The 26,574-nt window shown below is 37.4% G+C and overlaps 1 protein-coding gene across 1 annotated transcript; it reads left to right on the top strand.

Moving 5' to 3' along the window:
• The first annotated feature begins 1,017 nt into the window (after positions 1–1,017).
• Positions 1,018–25,738, top strand: LOC590902 (putative aminopeptidase W07G4.4). Its single transcript, XM_030985519.1, has 15 exons — positions 1,018–1,190; positions 4,298–4,442; positions 6,107–6,261; positions 6,624–6,732; positions 7,414–7,532; positions 8,294–8,396; positions 11,849–12,010; positions 18,906–18,970; positions 19,906–20,021; positions 20,907–21,025; positions 21,986–22,069; positions 22,810–22,867; positions 23,574–23,623; positions 24,824–24,955; positions 25,499–25,738. The coding sequence occupies exons 1-15, from the start codon at positions 1,174–1,176 to the stop codon at positions 25,628–25,630; spliced, it is 1,566 nt and encodes a 521-aa protein (XP_030841379.1). The 5' UTR covers positions 1,018–1,173; the 3' UTR covers positions 25,631–25,738.
• Positions 25,739–26,574: the final 836 nt, after the last annotated feature.

Below are 26,574 nucleotides of genomic sequence, written 5' to 3'. Positions count from 1 at the left end.
CGGCTATAAAAGCTGTTCTGACAAAATATTGAAGCATAAATAGAGAGTTTATTACTTAGTTATTTTGTTTTAATGTATATGCTAAGATATGCTAATGTTTAAACTGATTTGATCATATAACCGTATATCATTTGGCTGAATGTGTAGAGTCTGGGTTCTCACACAATTCCTATAGCACTCTTGACACGGGCAGCCCAGCAGCCATGTTGCCAGATTGATACATTCTATGTAGCATTCCACAAATTCCATGCAAATGAGAAGAAACAAATATAGTCACATACATGTATAAATCAACATCACAATTCTTGAATATTCAAACATAAAAAAAAGGTATAATTGACTATTCATAGTATATGTAAATTACACTTTAAGCTTGACTGCACCTGGTGAACATTGAAACCAATCAGGGAGATAGCTGGATGAAAGGATGGTGGATGAAAAGGGTGAATGTGAATGATGAGGGATGACCTATTAGTATGAAAGGGATGAACCATATATGAAGGGGAGTTTAAGAACTAGTTCAAAATAAATCCCCACACTATTAAAATCTGATGCAATATATGGAGGCATATCGAGATCGAAAGACTACTTGTCAGAAAGCTATTTAAGCCATACAAATACTGTAAATAAGAGGATTATTATTTAAAACAAAATGAATTTGTGGAGGCAGAAGTTATAAATGTTTCTCAGAAATTGCAATAAATTCTCTACATACTTCACTTGATTCTAGGGGGGGGGGCAAACCCAGCAAACCATTAACAATTAGGGAAAATCATTTGTTTAATCTGCAGTGGCCTTAAAATATATGGTTTCAAAAAGTTTTACCAGTATTTTTAAGAACTTAGTTTTTGAACATCCCCCCCACTTTCTTTTGTGTAATTACGTAGACCTAATACCAGTTTTGGTTATGCAAATTGAAAATACCCACTCCCCCTGAATTTCAGTTTTAATGCAGTGAGCCACGCCCACCTTGCGTGACTCGAGTACACATGCACACACGTCGAGATCCTACTAGCTAGACGAATGTCACGAGTTGATCACCTGATCCAGGCCAGCGCTTTGCTACACTTCCTAAACTTGCTAAAATAAAGGCAAAGCGAGATAGGATTTTGAAAAAAGATCTACGCCGTTTCACATTTCATTGTTACCCTACCAGCGTTGAAAATTATTCCGATGGAGGCGGATAAATTGTAAGTTCATGCATTTCTTTACATTTTGAAGAATCTTATTGAATTTTGAAGTACAGAATGTTGAATGTTCGAGTGGCCAGCTGCTGCAGATGTTCTGTAGTGCAACAGTAAGCTAGGTTACTTGGCTGCCCAGTTGTTCGGCCTCACTGTATCGGGGTCCGCTGGCGAGCTGGTGCGCGGCGCGGTGCTTTGCAAGCGGGATCACTCCTCATTTTGATTTGCCCTCTGCTAACTAGGCCTAGATCTATTACTGCTAACTGCTTACTTGCATAAAATGGATAATAAACGTACACGTTAACCACTTTAAAGACGTGACAGACAAAGACTTGTTAGTAGGGCCTAGTAGTAGTACTAGACCGAATTTTCCGTCTCTTTCGTTCGTTAGCCTCTTATTGGGGTAGGGTCGGCCGGCTCTCTCTTTAGAGACGGAAACCGTCTATACACATTCCCTTGATAACGCCACGGCCATTTCAGGTCGTAGCGTTTTGCCCCCAAAATCCCCCAAAATGTCATTTTACCTCGTGCACATCCACATGTAAATTAGGCCTAGATCTAGGTCTAGGCTATAATAAATCAGTTCCACTTACCAACTTGACTGAAATAATCAGTTTAATAGTCCCTTTTTAGGAATTTATGGGTCAAAATCGAAATCCATGTTGAAAAAGATTTTCAAAATGGATTTCGATTTTGACCCATAAATTCCTAAAAAGGGACTATTAAACTGATTATTTCAGTCAAGTTGGTAAGTGGAACTGATTTATTATAGCCTAGGCCTAATTTACAATATAAAATGCACGAGGTAAAATGACATTTTGGGGGATTTTGGGGGCAAAACGCTACGACCTGAAATGGCCGTGGCGTTATCAAGGGAATGTGTATAGACGGTTTCCGTCTCTAAAGAGAGAGCCGGCCGACCCTACCCCAATAAGAGGCTAACGAACGAAAGAGACGGAAAATTCGGTCTATAGTAGTACTAGTCTAGTAGTGGTATACTCTGAATTCTGAAAACAATGTTACAGTTAAATACAGATGAAGGAATTAACTCCTGATCCTTCACCTGTCATCCCTGCACCTTCTTCTTCTTCTTAATTGTTCTCCCTCTGCTTTTTTCGGAGATCAGCAACAGGATGTTGCAAGTAGATGTGTCTAAAGGCAGGCCATCCAATTCATAATTATTGAGAGGAAACAGATGCGGTATGGTTTACATGAATCTTGTAAAATTAGTGTTGCAGTATTTAGTTCATCACATATTTGAGAAGGGAGGAGAAGGGAGTTGGGTAACAGTGTGGCTTTCGTGAATGCTTTGCCCTTGGTGGTATTGTAGAGGGGCAAGATCTCTTCTGGCAGGTCCTCAGCTTGTTTTGGAAGTCTTGTCTGTGCGTCTCTAGCTCCAGCTGTGTACATGTCACACCACAAAGTGAATTGTGTCTTCCTCTTCTTAATGACAAAGCTGACAGGTAGCTATTGTGGCCTTTTTGATAATAATAATAATAATAATAATAGTGGGTTCTTGTATAGCGCTCATGTCAGTCAGATTTGACCCTCCTGGCACTCCCGATTATTACCCTGGCTTTAGCACGGCTGCCATACGGCGCTCTAGCATTTCAAGGAATAAATTCCTACCAGGTACCCATTTACTTCACCTGGGTGGATTGTGGCAAATGTAGATAAATGTCTTGCCAAAGGACATTAGTGCGGCGGCAGGACTCGAACCGCGGACCTTGTGATCGACAGTCCGGCGACGTATCCACTCGACCACAACACCTCTACCTCTGATGGTTACTAATCTTGTCTGAACAAGATATGTTTGGCACAAGAGTTGTGCCCTGATGACCACACCTTGTCGGAGGAATTTTAAGCTGCTGTCGCGAGGATACAAGCAGGTGGGGTTTGGGATCTTCATATTTTTTCAAAGGGAAAGTGTTGTTTTCACTTGGATTGCCTCAAGTGTGTTGCTATTTACTACTTCTCCCACTGTTGCTTTTACTAGCTTTTTCCAATATCTTTATGGGATTGGTTGCAGTGTGAGTGAGTGGAGATATGCCAGTTTGTATTTTACTGAGGATGGTTTACCAGGCTTTGATGTAAGTGGTTTGCTTGAATAGAGCATGGAGAAATGTTTTACACTCACAGAGATCATGTTGGAGATCAAGCACTTGTAATAATAATAATTAATAATAATAATCTTTTAAAGTCCACTCCAAATTTACAAAAGTTAAACCGAAAATGGAAATTCTTTTTGCCCAATTGATCGTTAGCCCGGCAGCCACTGAGCAGCGCCAGATCGACGTTGCTCTATTCCTTACTGTTGAACGCCAAACAAGGTAGCAGCAAGTCCCGTCTTTTAACGTTTTTTGGTATGACGTGGCCGGGGTTCGAACCCACGACCTCCCGGTTGTGAGGCGGATGCTCTACTGACTGAGCTTCTCAAGGTCACCTTAGGCCATCACTCTTTCATAATTGCAGAAGGTGTTTGTTGTCCTAATTGTTGGAGGCAAAATGCATTTTAGCTTTGACTGAAATTGAGACTGAGAATGAAATTAATATCAGAGCATTGTTTCTCGGATCAGTATAGATCTTCTTCGCTACAACTTACAAGCACAGGCCATCGTTGAGTGTATTCTCATACGAATATGGATTATTGTAAGATCAAAGACGATTATAACATAAGTTAGAAGTTTTAGGCCCGAATTCAGAAAGCTTGCAAAGGAGGTTTAAATTTAACCCATGGTTTATATCTTCATTTACATAACCCATGGTCTAGGATTAGCACAAAATAGATGCGACACAGTCAGAGGCGCGCGTGCAAGGCCAGGCAAGGTAGGCTTTATTTGCACTAATCTTGAACCATGGGTTATATAAATGAGGGTTTAAACCTCCTCTAAGGATTAAGGTTGCTGACATCCCATTGGAGGCCATTTTAATCTAATACACAATTCTTTGGGATGTTGAATGAAACAGTGCCCTAGCTTGGCTCCTGTTGGTGGGCAGACAGTGAAGATTGATTGACATATTTTTGTATTTTGTCTAGAAATTCATATTTAAAAAATGAACAACATTGTGGCTACAATGTATTTGATATGATTGTAACTCTTTATTCATTTCAGATTGCCTTGTGGAGTGAATGTCACATCTACCATCTCGCCGACAGTGACAGATAACATCGATGGATGTATCCTTGTCGCTAAGGATCTTGATCTTGTACCTGCTGACCTGAAAGAGATTAGGGATGCTGTTTCCAGACATCAGAAGGTATTAAGGCTAAATTGATCTCATATAGTTCTTCAAATTGGCAACAATAATATATTGCCACATTGTTTGAATAAGATGTAATGTCTCTAAAAACAATATACAGGTGATGACGGATAGTCAACCTGTTCGAAACGTCGAGCCACTCATCCTCTCCAAGCGCTATAGTTCTCCTTAGAACTATAAGCTAAGAAAGATAACAAACAGTCCTTTTCAGGACTACACACCCCCAAGAAAGATTACCAAGTCAGAGTCCTTTTCAGGACTCCTCAACCCTCTCTCTCTCTCTCTCTCTCACATGGTGCACCCGCAAGACTACTGTTAATATACAGGTACTGTAGGGTAGCGCGCCCAGTATTCGGTCAGACAGCCGTTTCAACAGCTGTAACAATTTAAACAATAATTTAAGAGCCACGAAACTTGCACAAATCAGGCAGCTGAACAACTTTCTTAACTCTCAAAATTAAATCAGATTTAGGGCCCCGGAAAGATCTCCAACTTAGCTTGAAATTGGTCAGTGTCGCACATCTTTCTGCACTTCCGCGTTCTCTTAGCACATGCACTAACATGCATAGCCATATGTAGAAGTCTATTGCGAAACAACTATGTGTGCTGTCGCAATGAATTTAGTATGTGTGTGAAGAGAATCACTTCCGTGTTCACTCCATCGCAGTGAATTTGCAAATGACGCACTTGCCGATGTGCGAGAGGTATTTTTACGATACCCTTGCCATGTGGTATCGCTCGGCCAGTATTCGGTCAATGCATTGACATTCAGTGCTTTATCGCGCAATTGTGTGAAAATAGTGCGCAAATACGCTTCGCTCCTTGGCAACGGAGATACCACGCACAAATCGCGTGACCGAATTCTCATCGGCGCGACCGAATTCTGGGCAGAAAAATGCTCCGTCTTCTTTCGGAAGTATTTTGCTTATCATTATTCTATATTTTAGGTGACTATAAAATCCTGTTAGAGGAATAAATTTCTTTGCTTTTGATGGGTAGATTGCCATATAAAAGAGGTAAGAATTCAAAATATTTATAGTGATTTCCTCTTAAGTGACCAAATACTGGGCACTCTACCCTACTTGTACATGTGTAAATATGTTGTATAAAGGTGAAAAAACGTGCCAATCTTGATTGAAATAAAAAGATTTTGAATCTCTCAATGTGTTTCCATTTAAAGGATTTTAAAGCTTATTTTCCTTTTTTAAATTCCTAGCATCAAATGCATCAAAGACATGGACATAAAATGGATGCATGTGTGTGCAGAAATGTTTGCGCTTTCTACTTGTGCATCTAGCTGGCATATTTCGTAGGGCTCTGAATCATCAGTTATAGAACCAAATAACAAAATGTGGAATGATTGTCACGAAAGGGTTAATGATTTTAAAATCTTAAAAGGAAGAATGGATAAAGTAAGAAAAGACACCTGAATGGTGCAGAAAAGTGTATTATATTTTATTCAGTCTATCCATGTATGGTAAAATCAACACTTTATTTGATTGTTTATTTTAATATTAGATAAAATTTGAAATTTACGAGGAAAAGACTCCTTCAGGTCGAGATATGAATCCAAAGTCTTGTTCATGTGGCATAAAGCAATAATGTCTTGTTTGTATGTCTGTGTGTATGTCTGTATGTATATTTGTTTGTTTATTTGTTAGCTTGATGCTTCAGTAGGGAAGGGAGTGTCCTTCATCCCTGTAGACTCTGCAGTGTCAGGATATCGTAGGGTAGTCTTCTCCCCGACCGGACCCATCAACAGGGATTATGATGATCATAGGAACTTTGCAGATGCAGCAGGAGCTGGGATTAAGAGGTAAATATCAAACCTCATCCACCCATGTGGTAAACTCCCCCCACCCCTCACCCCTACCCCCCCCCCCCCCCCCCCATTTTCTCATTTGATTGCCATTTGGAATGTAATTTTACGTAACTAATCCTTCCCGTATTTTAAAGATGATTGGCCCACGGCATTATTTTTCAAAAAAGCATATACCGATAGCAGGTTGACTTTGCACAATTTTCTCTATTTCTTTAGTACACACTGCCTCACACTGAACATTGAGGGCTCTATATTCATTGTGCAGTATTTGCATTTCCCAAGCATTTGCCTGTAGTCAGTTTTCTGAAGTTGTTTCCGTCCAGCTTATTATCAAACATGAATCTTGTTCTTGACAGAGCGATAGCTGCTGGAATGACCAGACCTCTTCTGATCGTGTGCCCAAGCCCAGGCTACCCTAATTCAGTCCTGGCTGCAGCCCTGGGGGCCCTTCAGGCTGCATATGTGGTAAGTCAGTCTAGTAGGTTTTCCTTTATCAATGAATGGACTTCTACAAGTAGTGGTAAACTGAACAACTTTCATTGCAGTTCAACATTAAACTCTAGAAGTGGAGTAATCGGTTATAAAAGCAAATATTATGCCTATCATATATATTTCCTACTTTCTAGTACTACTACTAGTAATATTCTTTGGTCAAATCCACATAAACTTTAGGTCTTACCAACTTTATAGATTTCTTTTACATTCGAGGCATAGAATATGACAGTAGAAAAAAAATGCACTAATTATCCTAATCACAGATCTCTGTTCTAAAAGCAAATATTATGCCTATACTTTATCATCTTTCCTTATTTCTAGTAATATTCTTCAGCCAAATCAACATTACATTACTAACTTCATTTAATTTTTTTAAAACCAAGGCATAGAAAATGACAGTAGAAGACAAAGGTACAAATGATCCTAATCGCAGATCTGTGTTTTTGAGATCGTGTCATTGATTATATTTCTAGTAATATTCTTCAACCAAATCATCATTACTTTACGTCTTACCAACTTCATTTAAAAAAAACCCAAGGCATATAAATGACAGTAGAAGACAAATACACTAATTATCCTAATCACAGTCTGCGTTTTTTGAGATCATGTCATTGATTATATCCACCTGCCTGTTTTTATCTTTAATACAAGCCCCTTGAGATTCGTGAAGATGTTCCGGAGAAGGGGAACAAGCTGTCTTCTCTGACCATCTTCTCTGACGGGGCTTCCAGTGAGCTCAAGAAAATTATTGGTGGAATCGAAAGTGGAAGGTAATTGTATCCTCTTATCCCATTTGTACTCCATGTAATGCCTTAGTATCAAGAAATGATTTTCTGTTGTAAAGCAATGGTAATTCTTGATATCAAGAAATAGGAATAGATGTTAAAACGGCTTGCCATAAATATGCGGCAATACGCAAGCCCAATACATAAAGGTGTGACTAAGGCATTGTATGAGACAGGCCCGATGGCTCAGTGGTATAGAGCAGTGGTCTTGTAATCGGGAGGTCCTGGGTTCGAAACCAAGTCGATACTCTTGTGCCCTTTGGCAAGGCATGAATCCTCATCATTACCAAGTCCTTCGATGAGGACTTACAGCCGTTGATCCCTTGGTTGCTTACTTTAAAGTATACACATGCTTTTTTAGCAATCAGGTATTAGAACAGACTAACAAACAAAATATGAAATACCAATAAGGATAAATGTGGACATCCAAGGTAGTTTCAATTAAACCATTTATAGTTTTTGAAGGTTGAAGAAATAAGGAGCCTGTATGAATGGAAAACGTTATTCTTTTCCTTTAAGCTATCATTTTTATGATGCATTCACTTGATCTCTCTATTTCTCTCTCTGTCTCTCTCTCTCTCTCTCTATTTCTCTGTCTCTGTTTCTCTCTCTCTCTCTCTCTGTCTCCCTCTCTCACTGTCTGTCTCTCTTTCTCTCTCTGTCTCCCTCTCTCACTGTCTGTCTGTCTCTCTCTCTGTCTCCCTCTCTCACTGTCTTTCTCTCTCTTTTTCTCTTGTCATCTTCAGGCTTGTTGCTAGGGACATTGGGGGATCTGACCCTGAGAGAATGGCTGCTCCTAACGTAGCACGTTACGTGGAGAATGTCTTCGCTGGGTCATCATCTGTTAAGGTTAGTATCCTTATTTGAGATGAATATTTATAAGAAGAAATATGGATTCATGTAATCCTCGATACAGAATACCATCTTTAAAAGATTTACAGATATGATTGCCCTAGTCATCAGATCCATTCATGCACAACAGTGTGCACCATCTCCACTCCCTGGGGAATATTCCTTTTTTTGTATGAAAGGTTTTATTTAATCATTCACAAACAAAAGCAACTCAATGAATCTGGAACAAATGCTGGTTGTGAGAAATCAGTCAAAGCTGGGGAATATTCCTACCACTTGATCACATGGAGGACATGAATACATGAATGGCAATTGCTATCACAAAGGCACAAGGCTCCTGGCTCACTCTGTCATATCATGGACCTATTACAAGTGGACATTCATCGTTTCCTTAACGAATTCATTGTGATTGTCTGTGTCAATGTCGTCTCAATAACAATCTCAATAATTAAATCATGGGAAATCGATGTGCAGTTCTGGTTAATAATTGGAAATTGTTGTTCCGTGTACTGTGTTCTATTTTTGAAAAACATGTTGATATTACCAGATAGGTTTTGTTTGGACTGTTTGTGATTTAAAATCCTGTTTTCCCCAATGTCCTCATAATATTCCAGAATTACAATGCACAGGGCTTATAAAGATCATGGCCTTCTAATTGTTTTATAAGGTCATTGGTGCGTGCAAAAGTGTGCAAATCAGCAATAATAAATTTCAAATCCCCAAAATCGTCTGCTTTTCAACTTTGCTGCTCCCCATTGGGGATTTTTTATTATTTAAGACACTCTTACAGAGCACACCATCCAAAAAAAACCCAAGAGAGGGAAACTGCTCCTTTGTCAATGACCGAAAATGCTTACACAGTCGTTATTGTTAAAACAGCTGAATGTTCTCATTAAGATGCACATAATCAGAAGGCGGCGACTATCATTGGATCAAAGAAAGAATAACGTTGAATGTCCATCCGTTATAGGTCCATGGTCATATTGATGTATGCACAAATTATTTTCATCTTTTATGTACATGGTTTAATGGCCATGTTTGATCTGCATACAAATATCATAACAGAATCATTTTGTGTGTCTGAAGAAATGTTTTGTAATGATCTGAGCTAACTACTATTTGATCTTAATTATGTTTTGTTTGATCAATATTATATCTCGGTTTGATCTTTATATTTTTTTAAAGCAAAGCTTATAACATTAACCTTTGATATACAGGGTAATTAATTTTCATTTTATCTTTTTAGTATGTTCATTTATTCTGTTGAGAGCCAGAAGGGTGCATGTTTACTCTGTTTAAAATGATATGAGTTAACACCCTTATGGACTGGTTCCAAATTGATGATTTGATCTTTGTAATTATTCTCTTATATCGTAACAGCTTTAATGATATGAGCTAATTACCACCCTTCTTGACTTGTTCCAAATTGATGATTTGATCTTTGTAATCATTCTCTTTTATCGTAACAGCTTTAATGATATGAGCTAATTACCACCCTTCTTGACTTGTTCCAAATTGATGATTTGATCTTTGTAATCATTCTCTTATATCGTAACAGCTTTAATGATATGAGCTAATTACCACCCTTCTTGACTTGTTCCAAATTGATGATTTGATCTTTGTAATCATTCTCTTATATCGTAACAGCTTTAATGATATGAGCTAATTACCACCCTTCTTGACTTGTTCCAAATTGATGATTTGATCTTTGTAATCATTCTCTCATATCGTAACAGCTTTAATGATATGAGCTAATTACCACCCTTCTGGACTGGTTCCAAATTGACGATTTGATCTTTGTATTTTTTCTCATATATATATATATATATATTGTAACAGCTTAAAGGTAAAGACCAGTATTGGAAACGCCCCAATTTCAAAAAATGAAATGGAAGCTCTTATTACCAATCATGTGAAAGAATATGTTTTGACTAATACATGATGATAAAAAAATTGCCAGGAAACCTCCTACTAATTGATATATTTGGTAAATTAGTTTATCCAATGGTCTGTGAGAGATAAACGCACTTGTCGCGCACGTGTGCGTATAGTCCCATATACATCTTTCTGTGTACAGTGCTTGTAACTTTACGAAGACTGGGCCAAGTTTCTTATCATTTTGATGATTCAGAACCTTGCAGTACACACCAATACTTACATGCTAGATGATCAACCTTTTCTGATCCATTCCACAACTTTTCTTTCACAATGCAATCGCATGACCATAACTGGTCTTTAGCTTTAAAGGCCAGTTCAGAAATGTAGCGGCTAACCCCTGCGAATATAATGTGTATAAATGATTGGCAATTTTGAGGAGGCAAATCATGAACATATTATATTTTATGCCCCCTGGCGGCAAAATTGTTTTTACCAATCAAATTTTTGGCAAAATTGTCATAACATATGACGTCACAGATACAGCCTGTGGCAAAACTCTCCTCACAAGAAATTTGTAAGTTTGTAACGATGGTTATGTTTCCCAGCACCTTTAAAAAAGAAAATTAAGCAAGTGATCCATGGATATCGCAAAAATCAGAAAGGTTCTAAAATGTGGGATACCATCTGTCAAAAAAACGGAATATCAGGTGTGTGGAAAAAATATCCATTCACTGTCTTGTAATGCACATGTTTTGTTAAATGATTTTCTTGACCATATAACGAGCTTTGTTTTATGTCTCCATCAGCTTCTAGTGTATTAATTGGGTGGTTTTGCTATTAGACATTAATGCCTGACAAGCATAAATTAACTAAATTTGGCACGTACTGCACGTCTCATTACCATGAGTGTAGTGGTTTGCCGCACCATATCTAAACACTGATAAACCACGAAGGTTATTTTGCAAGGGTTTGCTGCTTCATATTTGAACAAGCTTTAATGATATGAGTGAACACTCTTCTAGACTGGTTCCAAATTGATGATTTGATCTTTGTAATCATTCTCTTATGTCATCGCCTGCCAGCAAGAAGGCTGTAAGAGCAGAGCTGCCAACCATTACGTTTTTTCTTCATAAAATATGTTTTTTTAATAATTTTTTTTTTTTTTTTTTTTTTAAACATACCGGTATCACACTCAATCAACTGCCCTAAAATGTTGATTTGATCACAAATTCAATATAAAACTAAGGTTAAAACATACTTGGAAACATACTTAAATGAAAAATATTCTCAAAAAGAATGAAACGCCGATAATACCAAAATACCAAAAAAAAATACCAATAATATGGAAAAAGCAGCATGAGGAGTGGACATTTCTGCATTGGAAGTGTGTTGCGCGTGGTTATAAGTTTCGTTTTAATGAATTCGTTTTTTTGCCATCATGGTTCCTTTTTTTGGTCGCACAAGGTTGGCAGCTCTGGTAAGAGCTATGTCAGGCCTTCTTGCTGACAGCTGACATATTATCTTTATCATCTTCATCTTCTCTTATTTGGTTTTTATTATGCAATAAACAGCTTGAAGTCATTTCTGATGATGCTGCCCTGATGGAATGCTATCCACTCTTCTCCGCCGTCAACCGGTGTGCCAAGCTGGTCGATCGTCATAGGGGGCGTGTCATAAAACTCGAGTATGTGGGGAGCGGCGAGATCACCAAGACACTCATGCTTGTTGGCAAGGTAACAACTGGAGGGTGTTTCACAAAGCCTTTTTACAATGACAAATGACAAATATCAGTGACAAATCTGCTGATAACCAATCAGAAGCAAGGATTTCAGTAGCTTATAACAAAAACTGTCATTTGTCACTGATGACAAGTTTTGTGAAGCGGGGCCCTGTTGTTTATCTTATGAAGCTTGTGAATACGGTATGCTTTGATGTAAGGGAGCTGATACATTTTTGCCCGTGGGTGCACAGAGGCATGGAATAAGATTGAGAGAAAAAGCATGCACGCCTCTACCGAGACTTTGATTTGTCTTAAAGGTATTACAAAGTTTTGGGAATATTTCATCAGGATTGGATCATGAAATTTAAAATTTGCATTACTATTGTGAAACATAGTGTTAGAACACCCAACTCTAAAACAATTGGGCTCTAAAAAGCTTTTGATTTGGAGTAATTAAAACTTTAAAAAATAAAAAAATTTACCGGTACTCCCGGTAAATTTGGTATAGCTCCCTCTCAGTTCGAAAATTTACATGTCATCTGAACAGCATAACACATATTTAGCACTATTGTCAAAGTGTAGTAATTAACATGTTTTGACACCAAATCATATTACCAGACTTAAACAATATATATAATCATAAAGATAATTATTTTAAAGTCGAGTTGCCTTAGTGTAAGATTTTTATACTGTCTCCCAAATTTGAAGAAAAAAAACACTTGTCTGTACACTGTAATCGCTATATAAACTTTTATAATCGATCGGACCGCCGCCATCTTATTGTACTTACGTACGTTAGTCTATGTATTTCCTGTGCGGGCCGGAATATTCTGTGTTGTTCTCTTCAACTCATTTTTCCATTTCCCTCTCTTAATCGTTTCTGTGTTTTCAACTTTGAAATGCATTTGTTATGGCTCGACTTTGATAATATTGTTGTTCGTCAGCTCTGTGAACGAACGCACACATTGCCTGTATTTTGGTCAAGTCAGTCAAGTGGTCGTGATGACATGATCTGGCATCCCTGTGCATGTATTAGGCCTACGTATAGTACATGTTACGTGTGTACGTGTATTAGTCTATGTGCCGGATTGGCCCGAAGAATTTCCTAGCACATTTTTTTTTAGGGATGATCTCAAAATACTCCCCAAAGTCGTTGTACAGGGACAGTTTGGGTAATCATTTATAGAGAGAACGTAACATTATTTATTTTGCATTTCTTTATTAAAAATAAGGAAGATACGTTTAATCTTACAAACGAAGATTAATCAATAATAAGGTTGACTTGACGTTTTCCCGAACAGTCGATCATGTGTATACTGCACATTCTTATTTTTAGATCATCCCTTAGTAAGTTTACGAGTACGTTTTGTTTATCCTGCTAAATGACCTCTGGTAGAGGTCAGTAATTGCTACACGTGTTTGGGCTATGGTTTGGGCTAATCTCTCTCTTTCCGTATAATTGAATTATATCCTTCGCCCCCCAACCAGGTCCATGTTATAACCAAGGAGTTACTACATGTACATGTAGTAACTCCTTGTTATAACACTCTCCCTTGAAATTCTCTCTCTCACTCTCTCTGTCGCTTCTATATCACTCTCATCTCCCCCTCTCTCTTTTGTATCTCTCTTTTTTATCCCTCTCTATCCCTTCTCTCCTTTCTCTCTCTCTCTCTCTCTTCTCTCTCTCTCTTGCTATCTTTATTTCTCCCATTTTCTTTCCCTCTCTCTTTATTTCTCTACCCCATACCATTTCTCTTTTGATGTATATTGTATATATATATATATATCTGTCTGAGTGTCTCTCTCTCTCCCTCTCATCGCATCACCTCGTTCATCCCCTTCTGTATCATATTTCTATATCCATATCACTTGTTAGTCTCTCTCTCTGTCGGTCTGTGTCCGTCTGTCTGATGACTGTCTCTCTCTCACTTACTATCACCATAGTAGGTCAATGATATCAACCCTTCATCTTTCTTTCGCTCCAACTTTCTCTCTCTCTCTCTAGAAGTTCTCATTCGTGTGATATAGGACCATATTATTTTTGTTTAGGGTTATAGATGAGGATGATATAAATATATGACAAAGATAATAATAATCACAATAACGAGAGAAGTTCTCATTCACGTGATAGGACAGTAATTTTTGGTTGGAGTTTATGACAACAATAATAATAATCACAAAGACGATAAGAGTTCTCATTTGCGTGATTGGACCATATTTCTTTTGACGGGGTTATGTAAATGAGGGTGATATAAATATATGACAAGAATAATAATAATCACAAAGACGATAGAAGTCCTCATTCGCGTGATAGGACCATATTTCTTTTGTCGGGGTTATGTAAATGAGGGTGATATAAATATATGACAAAGATAATAATTATCACAAATGCGAGAGAACTTCTTATTCACGTGATAGGACAGTAGTTTTTGGTTGGATTTTATGACAAGGATAATACTAATCATAAAGACGATAGAAGTTCTCATTCGCGTGATAGGACAGTATAGTTTTTGGTTGGAGTTTATGACAAGGATAATAATAATCACAAAGACGATAGAAGTTCTCATTCGATCGATAGGATCATATTTCTTTTGTCGGGGTTATGTAAATGAGGGTGATATAAATATATTAGAAATATAATAATTATCACAAATGCGAGAGAAATTATTATTCACGTGATAGGACAGTAGTTTTTGGTTGGATTTTATGACAAGGATAATACTAATCATAAAGACGATAGAAGTTCTCATTCATGTGATAGGACCATATTTCTTTTGTCGGGGTTATGTAAATGAGGGTGATATAAATATATGACAAGAATAATAATAATCACAAAGAAGATAGAAGTTCTCATTCACGTGATAGGACTATAGTTTTTGGTTGGATTTTATGACAAGGATAATACTAATCATAAAGACGATAGAAGTTCTAATTCGCGTGATAGGACAGTATAGTTTTTGGTTGGAGTTTATGACAAGGATAATAATAATCACAAAGACGATAGAAGTTCTCATTCGATCGATAGGACCATATTTCTTTTGTCGGGGTTATGTAAATGAGGGTGATATAAATATATGACAAAGATAATAATTATCACGAATGCGAGGGAACTTATTATTCACGTGATAGGACAGTATAGTTTTTGGTTGGAGTTTATGACAAGGATAATAATAATCACAAAGACGATATAGTTCTCATTCGCGTGATAGGACCATATTTCTTTTGTCGGGGTTATGTAAATGAGGGTGATATAAAAATATTACAAAGATAATAATTATCACGAATGCGAGAGAACTTATTATTCACGTGATAGGACACTAGTTTTTGGTTGGAGTTTATGACAAGGATACTAATAATCACAAAGACGATAGAAGTTCTCATTCGATCGATAAAATTTCTTTTGTCGGGGTTATGTAAATGAGGGTGATATAAATATATTACAAAGATAATAATTATCACGAATGCGAGAGAACTTATTATTCACGTGATAGGACAGTAGTTTTTGGTTGGATTTTATGACAAGGATAATAATAATCACAAAGACGATAGAAGTTCTCATTCGCGTGATAGGACCATATTTCTTTTGTCGGGGTTATGTAAATGAGGGTGATATAAATATATAACAAGAATAATAATAATCACAAAGACCATAGAAGTTCTCATTCACGTGATAGGACAGTAGTTTTTGGTTGGATTTTATGACAAGGATAATAATAATCACAAAGACGATATAGTTCTCATTCGCGTGATAGGACCATATTTCTTTTGTCGGGGTTATGTAAATGAGGGTGATATAAAAATATTACAAAGATAATAATTATCACGAATGCGAGAGTACTTATTATTCACGTGATAGGACACTAGTTTTTGGGTGGAGTATATGACAAGAATAATAATAATCACAAAGACGATAGAAGTTCTTATTCGTGTAATAGGAGTGCACCATATTTCTTTTTGTCGGCGTTATGTAAATTAGGGTAATACAAATGTATGACAAAGATAATAATTATCACAAATGCGAGAGAACTTGTTATTCACGTGATAGGACAGTAGTTTTTGGTTGGAGTAATATGACAAGGATAATAAAAATCACAAAGACGATAGAAGTTCTCATTCGCGTGATAGGACCATATTTCTTTTGCCGGCCGGGGTTATGTAAATGAGGGTGATGTAAAAATATTACAAAGATAATAATTATCACGAATGCGAGAGAACTTATGATTCACCTGATAGGACATTAGTTTTGGGGTAGAGTATATGACAAGAATAATAATAATCACAAAGACGATAGAAGTTCTCATTCGTGTGATAGGACCATATTTCTTTTTGTCGGAGTTATGTAAATTAGGGGGATATAAATATATATGACAAAGATAATAATTATCACAAAAAAGATAGAAGTTCTCATTCACGTGATTGGACAGTAGTTTTTGGTTGGATTTTATGACAAGGATAATAATAATCACAAAGACGATAGAAGTTTTCATTCGCGTGATAGGACCATATTTCTTTTGTCGGGGTTATGTAAATGAGGATGATATAAATATATGACAAGAATAATAATAATCACAAAGACGATAGAAGTTCTCATTCACGTGATAGGACAGTAGTTTTTAGTTGGATTTTATGACAAGGATAATAATAATCATAAAGACGATAGAAGTTCTCATTCGCGTGATATGACCATATTTTTTTGTCGGGGTTATGTAAATGAGGGTGATATAAATATATATGACAAAGATAATAATTATCACAAAAACGATAGAAGTTCTCATTCATTGTGATAGGACCATATTTCTTTTGTCGGGGTTATGTAAATGAGGGTGATATAAATATATGACAATAATAATAATAATCACAAAGAAGATAGAAGTTCTCATTCACGTGATATGACCATATTTTTTTGTCGGGGTTATGTAAATGAGGGTGATATAAATATATATGACAAAGATAATAATTATCACAAAAACGATAGAAGTTCTCATTCATGTGATAGGACCATATTTCTTTTGTCGGGGTTATGTAAATGAGGGTGATATGACAAGAATAATAATAATCACAAAGAAGATAGAAGTTCTCATTCACGTGATAGGACTGTAGTTTTTGGTTGGATTTTATGACAAGGATAATACTAATCATAAAGACGATAGAAGTTCTCATTCGCGTTATAGGACCATATTTTTTTTGTCGGGGTTATGTAAATGAGGGTGATATAATTATATGACAAAGATAATAATTATCACAAAAACGATAGAAGTTCTCATTCGCGTAATAGGACCATAATTGGTTGTGAATCATGTAAATGAATATGATAATACAGTATGTTTGGCAAGGATAATAATAATCGTAAAAACGATAGAAGTTCTCATTCACGCGATAGGACCATTGTTGGGGTGTATGTAAATGAGGATCATATAAATATATGACAAAGATAATAATAATCACAAAGACGATAGAAGTTTTCATTCACGTGATAGGACCATAGTTTTTTGATGGGGTTATAATGTAGATGAGGATGAAAGAAAACAAGTCAAACATGCAGTGCAGAGGAGCACAGGCGAAGAGAGGGAGATCGAGAGGGTGCGAGAGGAAGGGAAAGAGGGAACAAGAGAGAGAGAGAGAGTGACAGAGAGAGCCTGGGTCTATATTTCGGAGAGAGAGAGAGAGGGTCCATGTGGTGAAAATGATTTTTTTCGAAACTTCCAAGGGTATATGATGAACATTACATCGAACTTCTGTAGGAAAGAGAGAGGGGGTGGGGGGGGGGGGGGGGGACAGAGAGAGATAGAGAGAGAGAGAGCGGTATCTGGATAGACATATTTATTGTATTTCTTTCATGTTTATCTGAACGATTATGTGGTCATTCATTTTCAAATTGCTTTCTTTCTGATATTCTTTTCTGAATGCATTTCACGGACATAACAATTGGAAAAAATGATAAGACTTCATGTATCCCGTAGGCCTATGAAATTGTCTGTTATAAATGTATATCAAAAAGACTGATCAGTCGAAGCTGAGACTAGATTGAGACGGTTGCGGAGGAGGGTTTACGGGTACGTCAAACCATAGGTTTATGGTCAAACTCACTCTGCAAGGAGATTATAACTCCCTTGATTTGTGCGATACAATCCTGAACGGTACTTGCTCTCACACAAACGCACACAGATGCTGGTACCATGGAGCTATAAAAAAAGAACATGGACCGAAGCCATTCGAATACAGTCGCTTCCCCGCCGTGGAGCGGGGTCAGCGCGGTGTCAAAATTGCTGTTTGTCTTCTGTCCATGTGGCTTGCGCCGGGCGGGGCGAACGTAACACAGTGTTTCAATATCGATTATACCATGAACCATTTACAACAGTAGATGGCGCTAGTATACAACATCATGAGCCGGTTTAAATACAGGCAGCTTGGAACTAATAATTGATTTATTAATTACTGTTTAATTCACTAAAAAAAAAAAAAAGTATTTCAGCGGTGGAGATTGGTTAAAGATATTCCTATTGCATCTTGTTATAACATCAAAGAATTTCAGATGAATTAAATATTTTTACCAAAACTTTGTAATACCTTTAAAGGGTGAGGTCACTAATGAAAATTGAGCTCAGTTAAAGATGTGCCCGGAACATAATTGTATAATTGTTAGTATTCATAATTGTATAGCATAGGGGCAAAACCAAGATATTACGATTGGAGATGTATCAACATCACCAACAATGTTGTTACAGTTTTAGATGCTTTATCAAGTGCCTCTTCACTTCCCTAAGCTACCTGAACAGAGCCTCAAAATGGGAAGGGGTGAACATTTCCAACTTCCCAAATTGTAAGGGCTGAGAATTTCAACCCCCATAAAATAATGTTTTCTGGTTGTAAGAAGCTTGTTGAAGATAAAGTGTATCTTTCGTTAATAGGGTGTGACCTATGACACCGGTGGTGCTGATATCAAGGCGGGCGGAGTTATGGCAGGAATGCACAGGTAACTATTACACGTTGGAAAGGTGTTTGTTATATATTTGTAAAAGTGCCAAAGAATAAAGAAAATCAAATATAAATAAATAAATCAAATCAAATCAAATCTGTGGTACCAATATTCCATAATGTTTTTATTATGGTTAGTACAGGCATGGATGTACAGCCCTCTTATACATTTATATGCCATTCTGATCATCATCTTCATCATTAACACTATCATCATCATCATCATCATCATCATCATCACCATCGCCGTCATTGTTGTCGTCATTATCATCATCATCATCATCATCACCATCATTATCATCATCATTAACATCATCATCATCATCAACATCATCATCATCACCATCATCACCATCATCACCATCATCACCATCATCACCATCATCATCATCATCATCATCACCAACACCAACATTATCATTATCACTATCATCACCATCATCACCACCACCACCATCACCATCATCATCATCACCATTGTCATCAACTGCAGCATGATCATCATCATTATTACAAACAACACCATAACCACACAGTCATGGACATTATCACTCTTATCGTCATCATCATCATCATCATCATCATCACCATCATCACTCTCATCACCATAATCCCTATCATCATCATCATCATGAAAATCATCATCATCATCATCATCGTCGTCGTCGTCGTCACCACTACCACCATCATCATCATCATCATCATCATCACCATCATCAATGTCATCATCATCATCATCACCATTACCACCATCATCACACATCACCATCATCACACATCACCATCATCACACATCATCATTTTCGTCATCATCATCACAATAAATCAATATCATTATCAATACCATAACAAAATGATCATCACTACTATCATCATCATCATCAATTTTACATCATATGAAAAATCTTGATCATGTAATCATTGCTTTTCTAGGGATAAATGTGGTGCGGCAGCGGTAGCCGGTTTCTTCCGTACCCTGGACATCATCAAGCCAGCAGGGTTGAAGGTCATTGGCACAATGGCTATGGTTAGAAACAGTGTGGGCGTGGGTAAGTCTTGCCTTGATCAGTCAAACAAATGTTTATCTTTGGTATAATGGCATTAATTTCGTTTTAAAAGGAATTTTAAATTGTTATTTTCACAAATTCTACCTCCTTGTTCTATTTTTCTACATGCTCTTTGATAATAGAGGTAGACCTTCAAAAGGGACTGTATACCTGTATATAGTGCATTGTAAAGATGTGATAGCCCCTCTACATTTCATGTGCATTTCAAGTCAAGCTTCATGTCTTAAATTTAATAGTAGTTAAAAACCGTTTGTATTTAAGAAAATGTTTATATTTATATTATAAAGATATTGAGTGCTTTGACAGCCAGGCCTCGAATATTAAAGCAGTTGATATCTCTTTAATATGCCAAATTGAAACAAAAATCTACCAAGAATTCTTACCTTATCCTTTTATTGAGTAAAGATTGATTAAAACATCACAGAAAATTAAAAAATGATTGAAAGTTTCAATCATTTGGGAATGGCAGACAAAAAGCACTGTATGGTTCCGCGCTCGCACAAAGAAAATCTTAACACGTAAACCAATGGGGATCTATTTTAAAGCCGATTGATTTATGCGGCCTTTTACCCAAGGAAATATCCAAAATCACAACTGCAATTTCGACCAATCAGATGGCTAGATTTCTAAAGAGAGGTTTATAAACCTAAATAGAAATACCATTTCAATGCATAGTAAACGACCAATTATGATTTTTTTTTTTAAAAGAAGAAAAGAATCCTGTGGCCACCCCTCTATAAAGGCCACCTGTCTACAATAGTCCACTTTTTTCTGTTTCTCTTGGGTGGCCATTAATAGACAAGTTTGACTGTTAGTAGTATGTGCATGTTGGGTCGTGACATTATAAGTATTGTATGTTGGTTGCAGAGAGCTATGTTGCAGATGAGATCATTACATCAAGGGCTGGAGCGAGGATTCGAATTGGCAACACGGACGCCGAAGGCAGGATGGCAATGGGTGACTGCCTCTGTGAAATGAAAGAAAAGGTAGACTTCACAAATTTCTTGGAAGTCTTAGAGGGTCTTTTAGAAATTGCCAGTGGTATTCAGCGATACAACTTCTATCACAGGCACAGGCATTTCTTTTAATTATTGAGGGCGTAAATTTAATGTTATGGGTAGTTCCAATTCTATTGATTTGTGTGTGATTATTTAAAGCAGCGGCCATAGGTGATAGTTTCTCCCACGTAATATATGACCCAATATACAAACTGATTTCCTTTCATTGTATTTAATAAACTGAAGCTGCTTCAGAAATAAATTCAAATTTCTCATCCGTGTTGCTCATTCTCTTCACTTGTTTATGAGAACTGTCAGTAAATTTACTAAGCTTTGGTATCAACTCTCTCTCTATCTCTATCGATTGACTTTGGCGATAATGCTGTTCCACAACCCTCGGTTCCTAGCCTTCTCTATTAGCACCACTCCCAGTTCTTTCACTCCTCTCTCTTCCAACATTTTCTGCAGACTGTCCATCCAAAGTATCCTCCTTCTTCCCTCAATTTTCAATGTCAAAGCAAGATTCTCTAGGCCTTCTTTACGTGCAATGTGACCCATGAACTTCAACTGTCTAATCAATATCTCACGTATCATTTTCCTTTGCACTCCAGCTCGTCTAAGAACTTCCTCATTACTAACTTTGTCAGTCCAAGGGATGTTAATCATTCTTATTGAAAACTACATTTAGCAAATTTCCAAACGCTTTTTAGTATCAGAGGCTACAGTCCATGTTTCACTACCATACATAAGTACTGGGTTGATGTAACAATTTAGTACTCTTATTCTGGTCCTCGAACCCATTGTGTGATTTGTCAAATATCAAACCTTTTTAAGAGTGTATTTTCTGGATTGATGAGTCCATCAGTGATTCCACTTTATAGTGCAAACAAATCTATGTGGAATGAAGATAAATCTAGCTTGTTTTGATCGTTTCGTCCATGCATACAGGCTCTGAAAGAAATCAACCCTCATCTGATGACTATTGCCACTCTAACTGGTCATGCGATCAGAGCCATGGGACCAGACTACTCGGTAAGATCTTCGTGGGATTTGTGGGACCTGTAAAGAACCAAGTTTTTGTTTTAAAGCGCCACTGCACTACTTATAGTAGCCTGTTGGTCCCCCATGTTTATCTTTTTCTTATGTTAATTGAGAGCTGATTTGATGAGATAACCACCTGCCAGTGACCATGGTGGGATGTCTAATCCCTCCTGGCCAAAATAGTACAGACAGGCTTTAAACAATGACATTTTATTTTACAGTCAGAAAATCTGCTCTACTGTAAAGTAAAGTACACCTCACAGTAGGTCGGTTGTAAAACCAGAAAATGTCGAAATGAGACTTTCAGGAGTTTTTGAAAATGATCCAGGGCCCTGTTTCAAATAAAACGTGTTATAAATATCAAACAAATGATAAATTTCTATGAAAAATTTGCTCTCAACCAATCAAATCCCACAGTTTCAATATATTGTAACTTGTTATTGATAACAAGTTTTATGAAAGGGGCCTAGATTCATCAAATTTTTATGCTGTGAAATTCGTTAAAATTGCAGCGCTGATATTTGCAATATGTAACAGTGTCAGTGTAAACCCCTTCCCCCTTCATTGTTTTTTAATGTATGCATTTTGGAGCAAACCCCCCCCCCAATGGATTGAAATGTCGACCAGTCAAATTTCGAGGCCAAACAAAATTTAAAAATATGTCCTCTTACCCTGTACGCTACTGTATATGATATTGACACTGCATTGTTTATATCATGTTTTGTGAATAGATCATCATGGATAATGGACCTGCCAAGAAGACTGATCACGCAAGGAACATGCAGAGAGGTAGAACTGACCATCTATTTCATTGCTCATAAGTATCAACATTACAATGATTATCCAGGGACCTGTTTCACAAACACTTTTTTCAATGACAAATGACAAATATCAGTGACAAATCTGCTGATAACCAATCAGAAGCAAGGATTTCAGTAGCTTATAACAACAACTGTCATTTGTCACTGATGACAAGCTTTGTGAAACACCCCCCAGATTTAGAAATGATGGATGCAAAAGTACAATCTAACACAGGCATCAAAATTTCATCAGTTTCAAGATTTCACTGAGCCAGTCAGAGCCACACACAAAAAAGGCTGACATTACACTATATGATTACAAAAGGTATAGCAAGTTGTTTGCCGTATCTTTTTGACGGGGGTATTGCAGCCAGTTAATAGAGCATGCATTTGTGCCCTGCTCATGTTGGAGGTTTAAAAAGATTGGTATTTCCTTTGTCTAGTTTTATTCTCCGCTACAAAGTAGCCGGAGTCATTATGTTTTTTCGGGTTGTCTGTACGTCCGTCCGTCACAATTTTTATTTTTTACTTTTTATTTTTTGATCCAGCCACAGATTTTTTGCGGCTTAAAAAAAGAGCTCAACTCAAACGTTGTACACAAATTGCCATTCAAATTCATTTGATATATATGTCACCTATGCTTGTGTATGTGATGTGGAATATTTTATACTATTTTACTTATTATTTCATTTCAGCTGGTGATTTGATCGCTGACCCATTTGAAATATCCACCATCAGACGAGAGGTAGGCAATACAAATCCTCCATTTTTACCTCAATTTATGCTTTCAAAGTCATCATTTTTCATGAATGTGAAGTAAAGGATGTAGATTGAAAGCAATTTTTGCATTGTTGATGCACTCTGCGATGATTAGTTTTTGTATTACCAAGATCAGTGTAAGGAGTGTTTATTTATTTCTGTAAAACTTCACGTCTTTTATTAAGCTTGTAAATTTCTAATTCCAGACCCAATGGAACGTAACCCCATGGTAAACTATCCTGAGCTGTTTTCTCATGTTTTTGTAAAATCTGCTTCCCACAAATGGAAGTCAAAGTACACAATTGAAGAGCTTAATTCCAAAAGGAGCTAAATCCACTTTTGATGAAAATTGAATTATTGATATCAGAACATTGTTCACTTCAGTACCTTTCTTTTAACAAAATTATTTACCTACATTTTGGGAGCAATAATGAAAAAATGCTCCTTCTAATATCACTTTTCCATAGATGCCTGTACAAAATTCCCTTTTTCTCGAAAGTTACAACAAATGGTTTTAGCTCCTTTTAAAATTAAACTCTTTAAAACTACAGCCTGTTTTTCAGAATAATAACAAAGAAAAAAATCCCATAAAGAACGGAAAAAAAATACCCCAAAGCATAGCATTTGAATGATGGTTACATGTTTTGGTGTCTATAACTATATCCTCAGCCTAAATATCTGAACAGAAATTAACCTTTTATATACTGGTTACAAAAATATCTTACACTACCATGATTGATTGAAGATTGAAGATTGAGTATAGATAAAAAGGTAAAGGGTCCGACTGGTCAAGGACCCAAATGGACCCGATACATTGTTATTTTGATAGACAGGGTTAGTTTATAATTATTAACCTGTTGGTTGAGTTGTGGCTTGGTTTTAAAGCGATACTGAACTGATGAACTTTCTGTCCTAGCGTACTGTTTATTGCACAGCGCCATCTCATGGTCGACTTGCCAACAGTGCGTAATCCAATACCTAATTCCCACTTCGCATACAGGGACTCGATGTGAGAACAAACACTGCAGCTAGGGAAGCAGCAAGTTTTGGGACCATACTGCTACAACTAACCCGAGATGGGGCTAGCTAGTGCTTCTAGTATAGTATGGCTTTGAATATGGCTTTATATATATATATGGCAACCTGCATTCTCTAAACTGTTTAGATATTTTGTATATCTTTGTAGGACTATGCATTCCACAAGGGAAAATCTGAGTACGAGGACGTCCTCCAGGCCAACAACAAGCCTTCCACGCTGACCCCTAGAGGTCACCAGAGCCCTGCAGCTTTCCTTATAATGGCTTCAGGATTGGATAAGGTGGGTTCGGTTGTATGTGATTTATGATAGACACAGGGGGAGAGAGAGAGAGAGGGATGGAGAGAGAGAGAGAGGGGGGGGGGGGGGGGGGGAGGGTGGGGGAGGGAGGGAGGGAGGGAGGGAGGGGGGAGACACAGAGAGAGACAGAGATAGAGAGAAAGATAGAGAGAAAGAGACAGAGAGAAAGATAGAGAGAGAGAGAGAGAGAGAGAGAGAGAGGGAGAGATAGAGAGGGAGGGAGGAGAGGGGAGAGAGACAGAGGTAGAGAGAAAGAGAGAGAAAGAGAGAGAGAGAGAGAAAGAGAGATGGGGGATATTTAATAAGAGAGTAGAAGGGAAAACAGTCACTCAGTGAAGAGAGAAGCATAAGAAACTAGAGTAATACTGTGGAAAAGAGAGAGAGAGAGGAGGCTAAATTAAGAGATGAAAAGAAGAAGTAGAGTGATTCATTGTGTGCACAGCTTTATCCAAAGTAGATATGAAGTTCATGTGTTGTTGAAAGGTAACCAGAAAATATCTTGACTTTGATCTCTTCTCTTATCAGCATGGCCAAGACTCCTCGTCCCCCTTGGCCTACTCTCACATAGACATCGCCGGATCTTCCGGACCTTTCCCCGGTGTGCCAACGGGGGCGCCCATCGCAGCCATGACGGCCCTGTACATGATGGGCTTCTAATCACGATGATCCCGTCCATCCGTCTGTCCTTTGTAGAGCACCCAGCCAGATAAATCATGTACCAGTAACTTTATTTAGAGCTATTGACTCTTATCCTGCCATAATGAATACAGCCCAGTGCCACAGGGCTAATCCCCATTGTGCCAAGCCACAAATCCCCCCTGTGCCAAGTTTATTTTGAGATAATCTGATAATCTGATAATCTGATGGTGCGATTAATAGCGCGTGCGAAGCACTCAGCACAGTACAATGAGCATGAACAATAACTGCTATTACGAATGCGAGCATGCATGAATTAAGCAGCCAATCGATAGTGCGCTTGCGTGTGCAAAGCACTAACACGGTAGCGTGCATGCGGCCTTATGGCAGGATATGAGTTAAGAAGCAAGTCTCAGTGCAGCAAATGCCATGATAATCTGCATCCAATAAGTCAGAACAATACATACCCCACCTTGACAAAAATACTAATGGATATTTCTATTTTTCCTAGAAATTACACTTGAAGTGTAAATTTCTCTGCTCACACCCAAAAAACTAAGAACATGAACAGCAATAATATATGTAGAGGAAGAACTTCTATTTTGTATTTGAGACTGAAACATTTGCTATGAAAGTATAAAATATATATTTTCTTTGACAAGAGATATTTGTCCAGTATATCCAGTGCATTTATACTTGTTACTTGGCTTACTTTACTATTCATGCTTTTCTATGAAAAAACATGGGATAGTCTCTATAAATGAATCACACGTGACCACTTTTGACCAATCGTTGGACTAGGGTCTAGGAGTTAGTTGTATAATATGAGATATACACCGTACATTTTCAATCATTTGTTGTTTGGAAGCTTGGAAGATCTAGATTGTATGAAAGGTGTGTATATTGAGCAGTTGGGGGTCAAGAAAGGTTCAATTGTTGAAAATTGTAGAGTCAAGCTTATTTAC

The sequence above is a fragment of the Strongylocentrotus purpuratus genome, unplaced genomic scaffold, assembly GCF_000002235.5.
Source record: "Strongylocentrotus purpuratus isolate Spur 01 unplaced genomic scaffold, Spur_5.0 spur5_scaffold_15, whole genome shotgun sequence".
Lineage (NCBI taxonomy): Eukaryota > Metazoa > Echinodermata > Echinoidea > Camarodonta > Strongylocentrotidae > Strongylocentrotus > Strongylocentrotus purpuratus.
The sequence above is the reverse complement of the archived record's forward strand: the minus strand, read 5'-3'. Positions and strand labels throughout refer to the sequence as shown.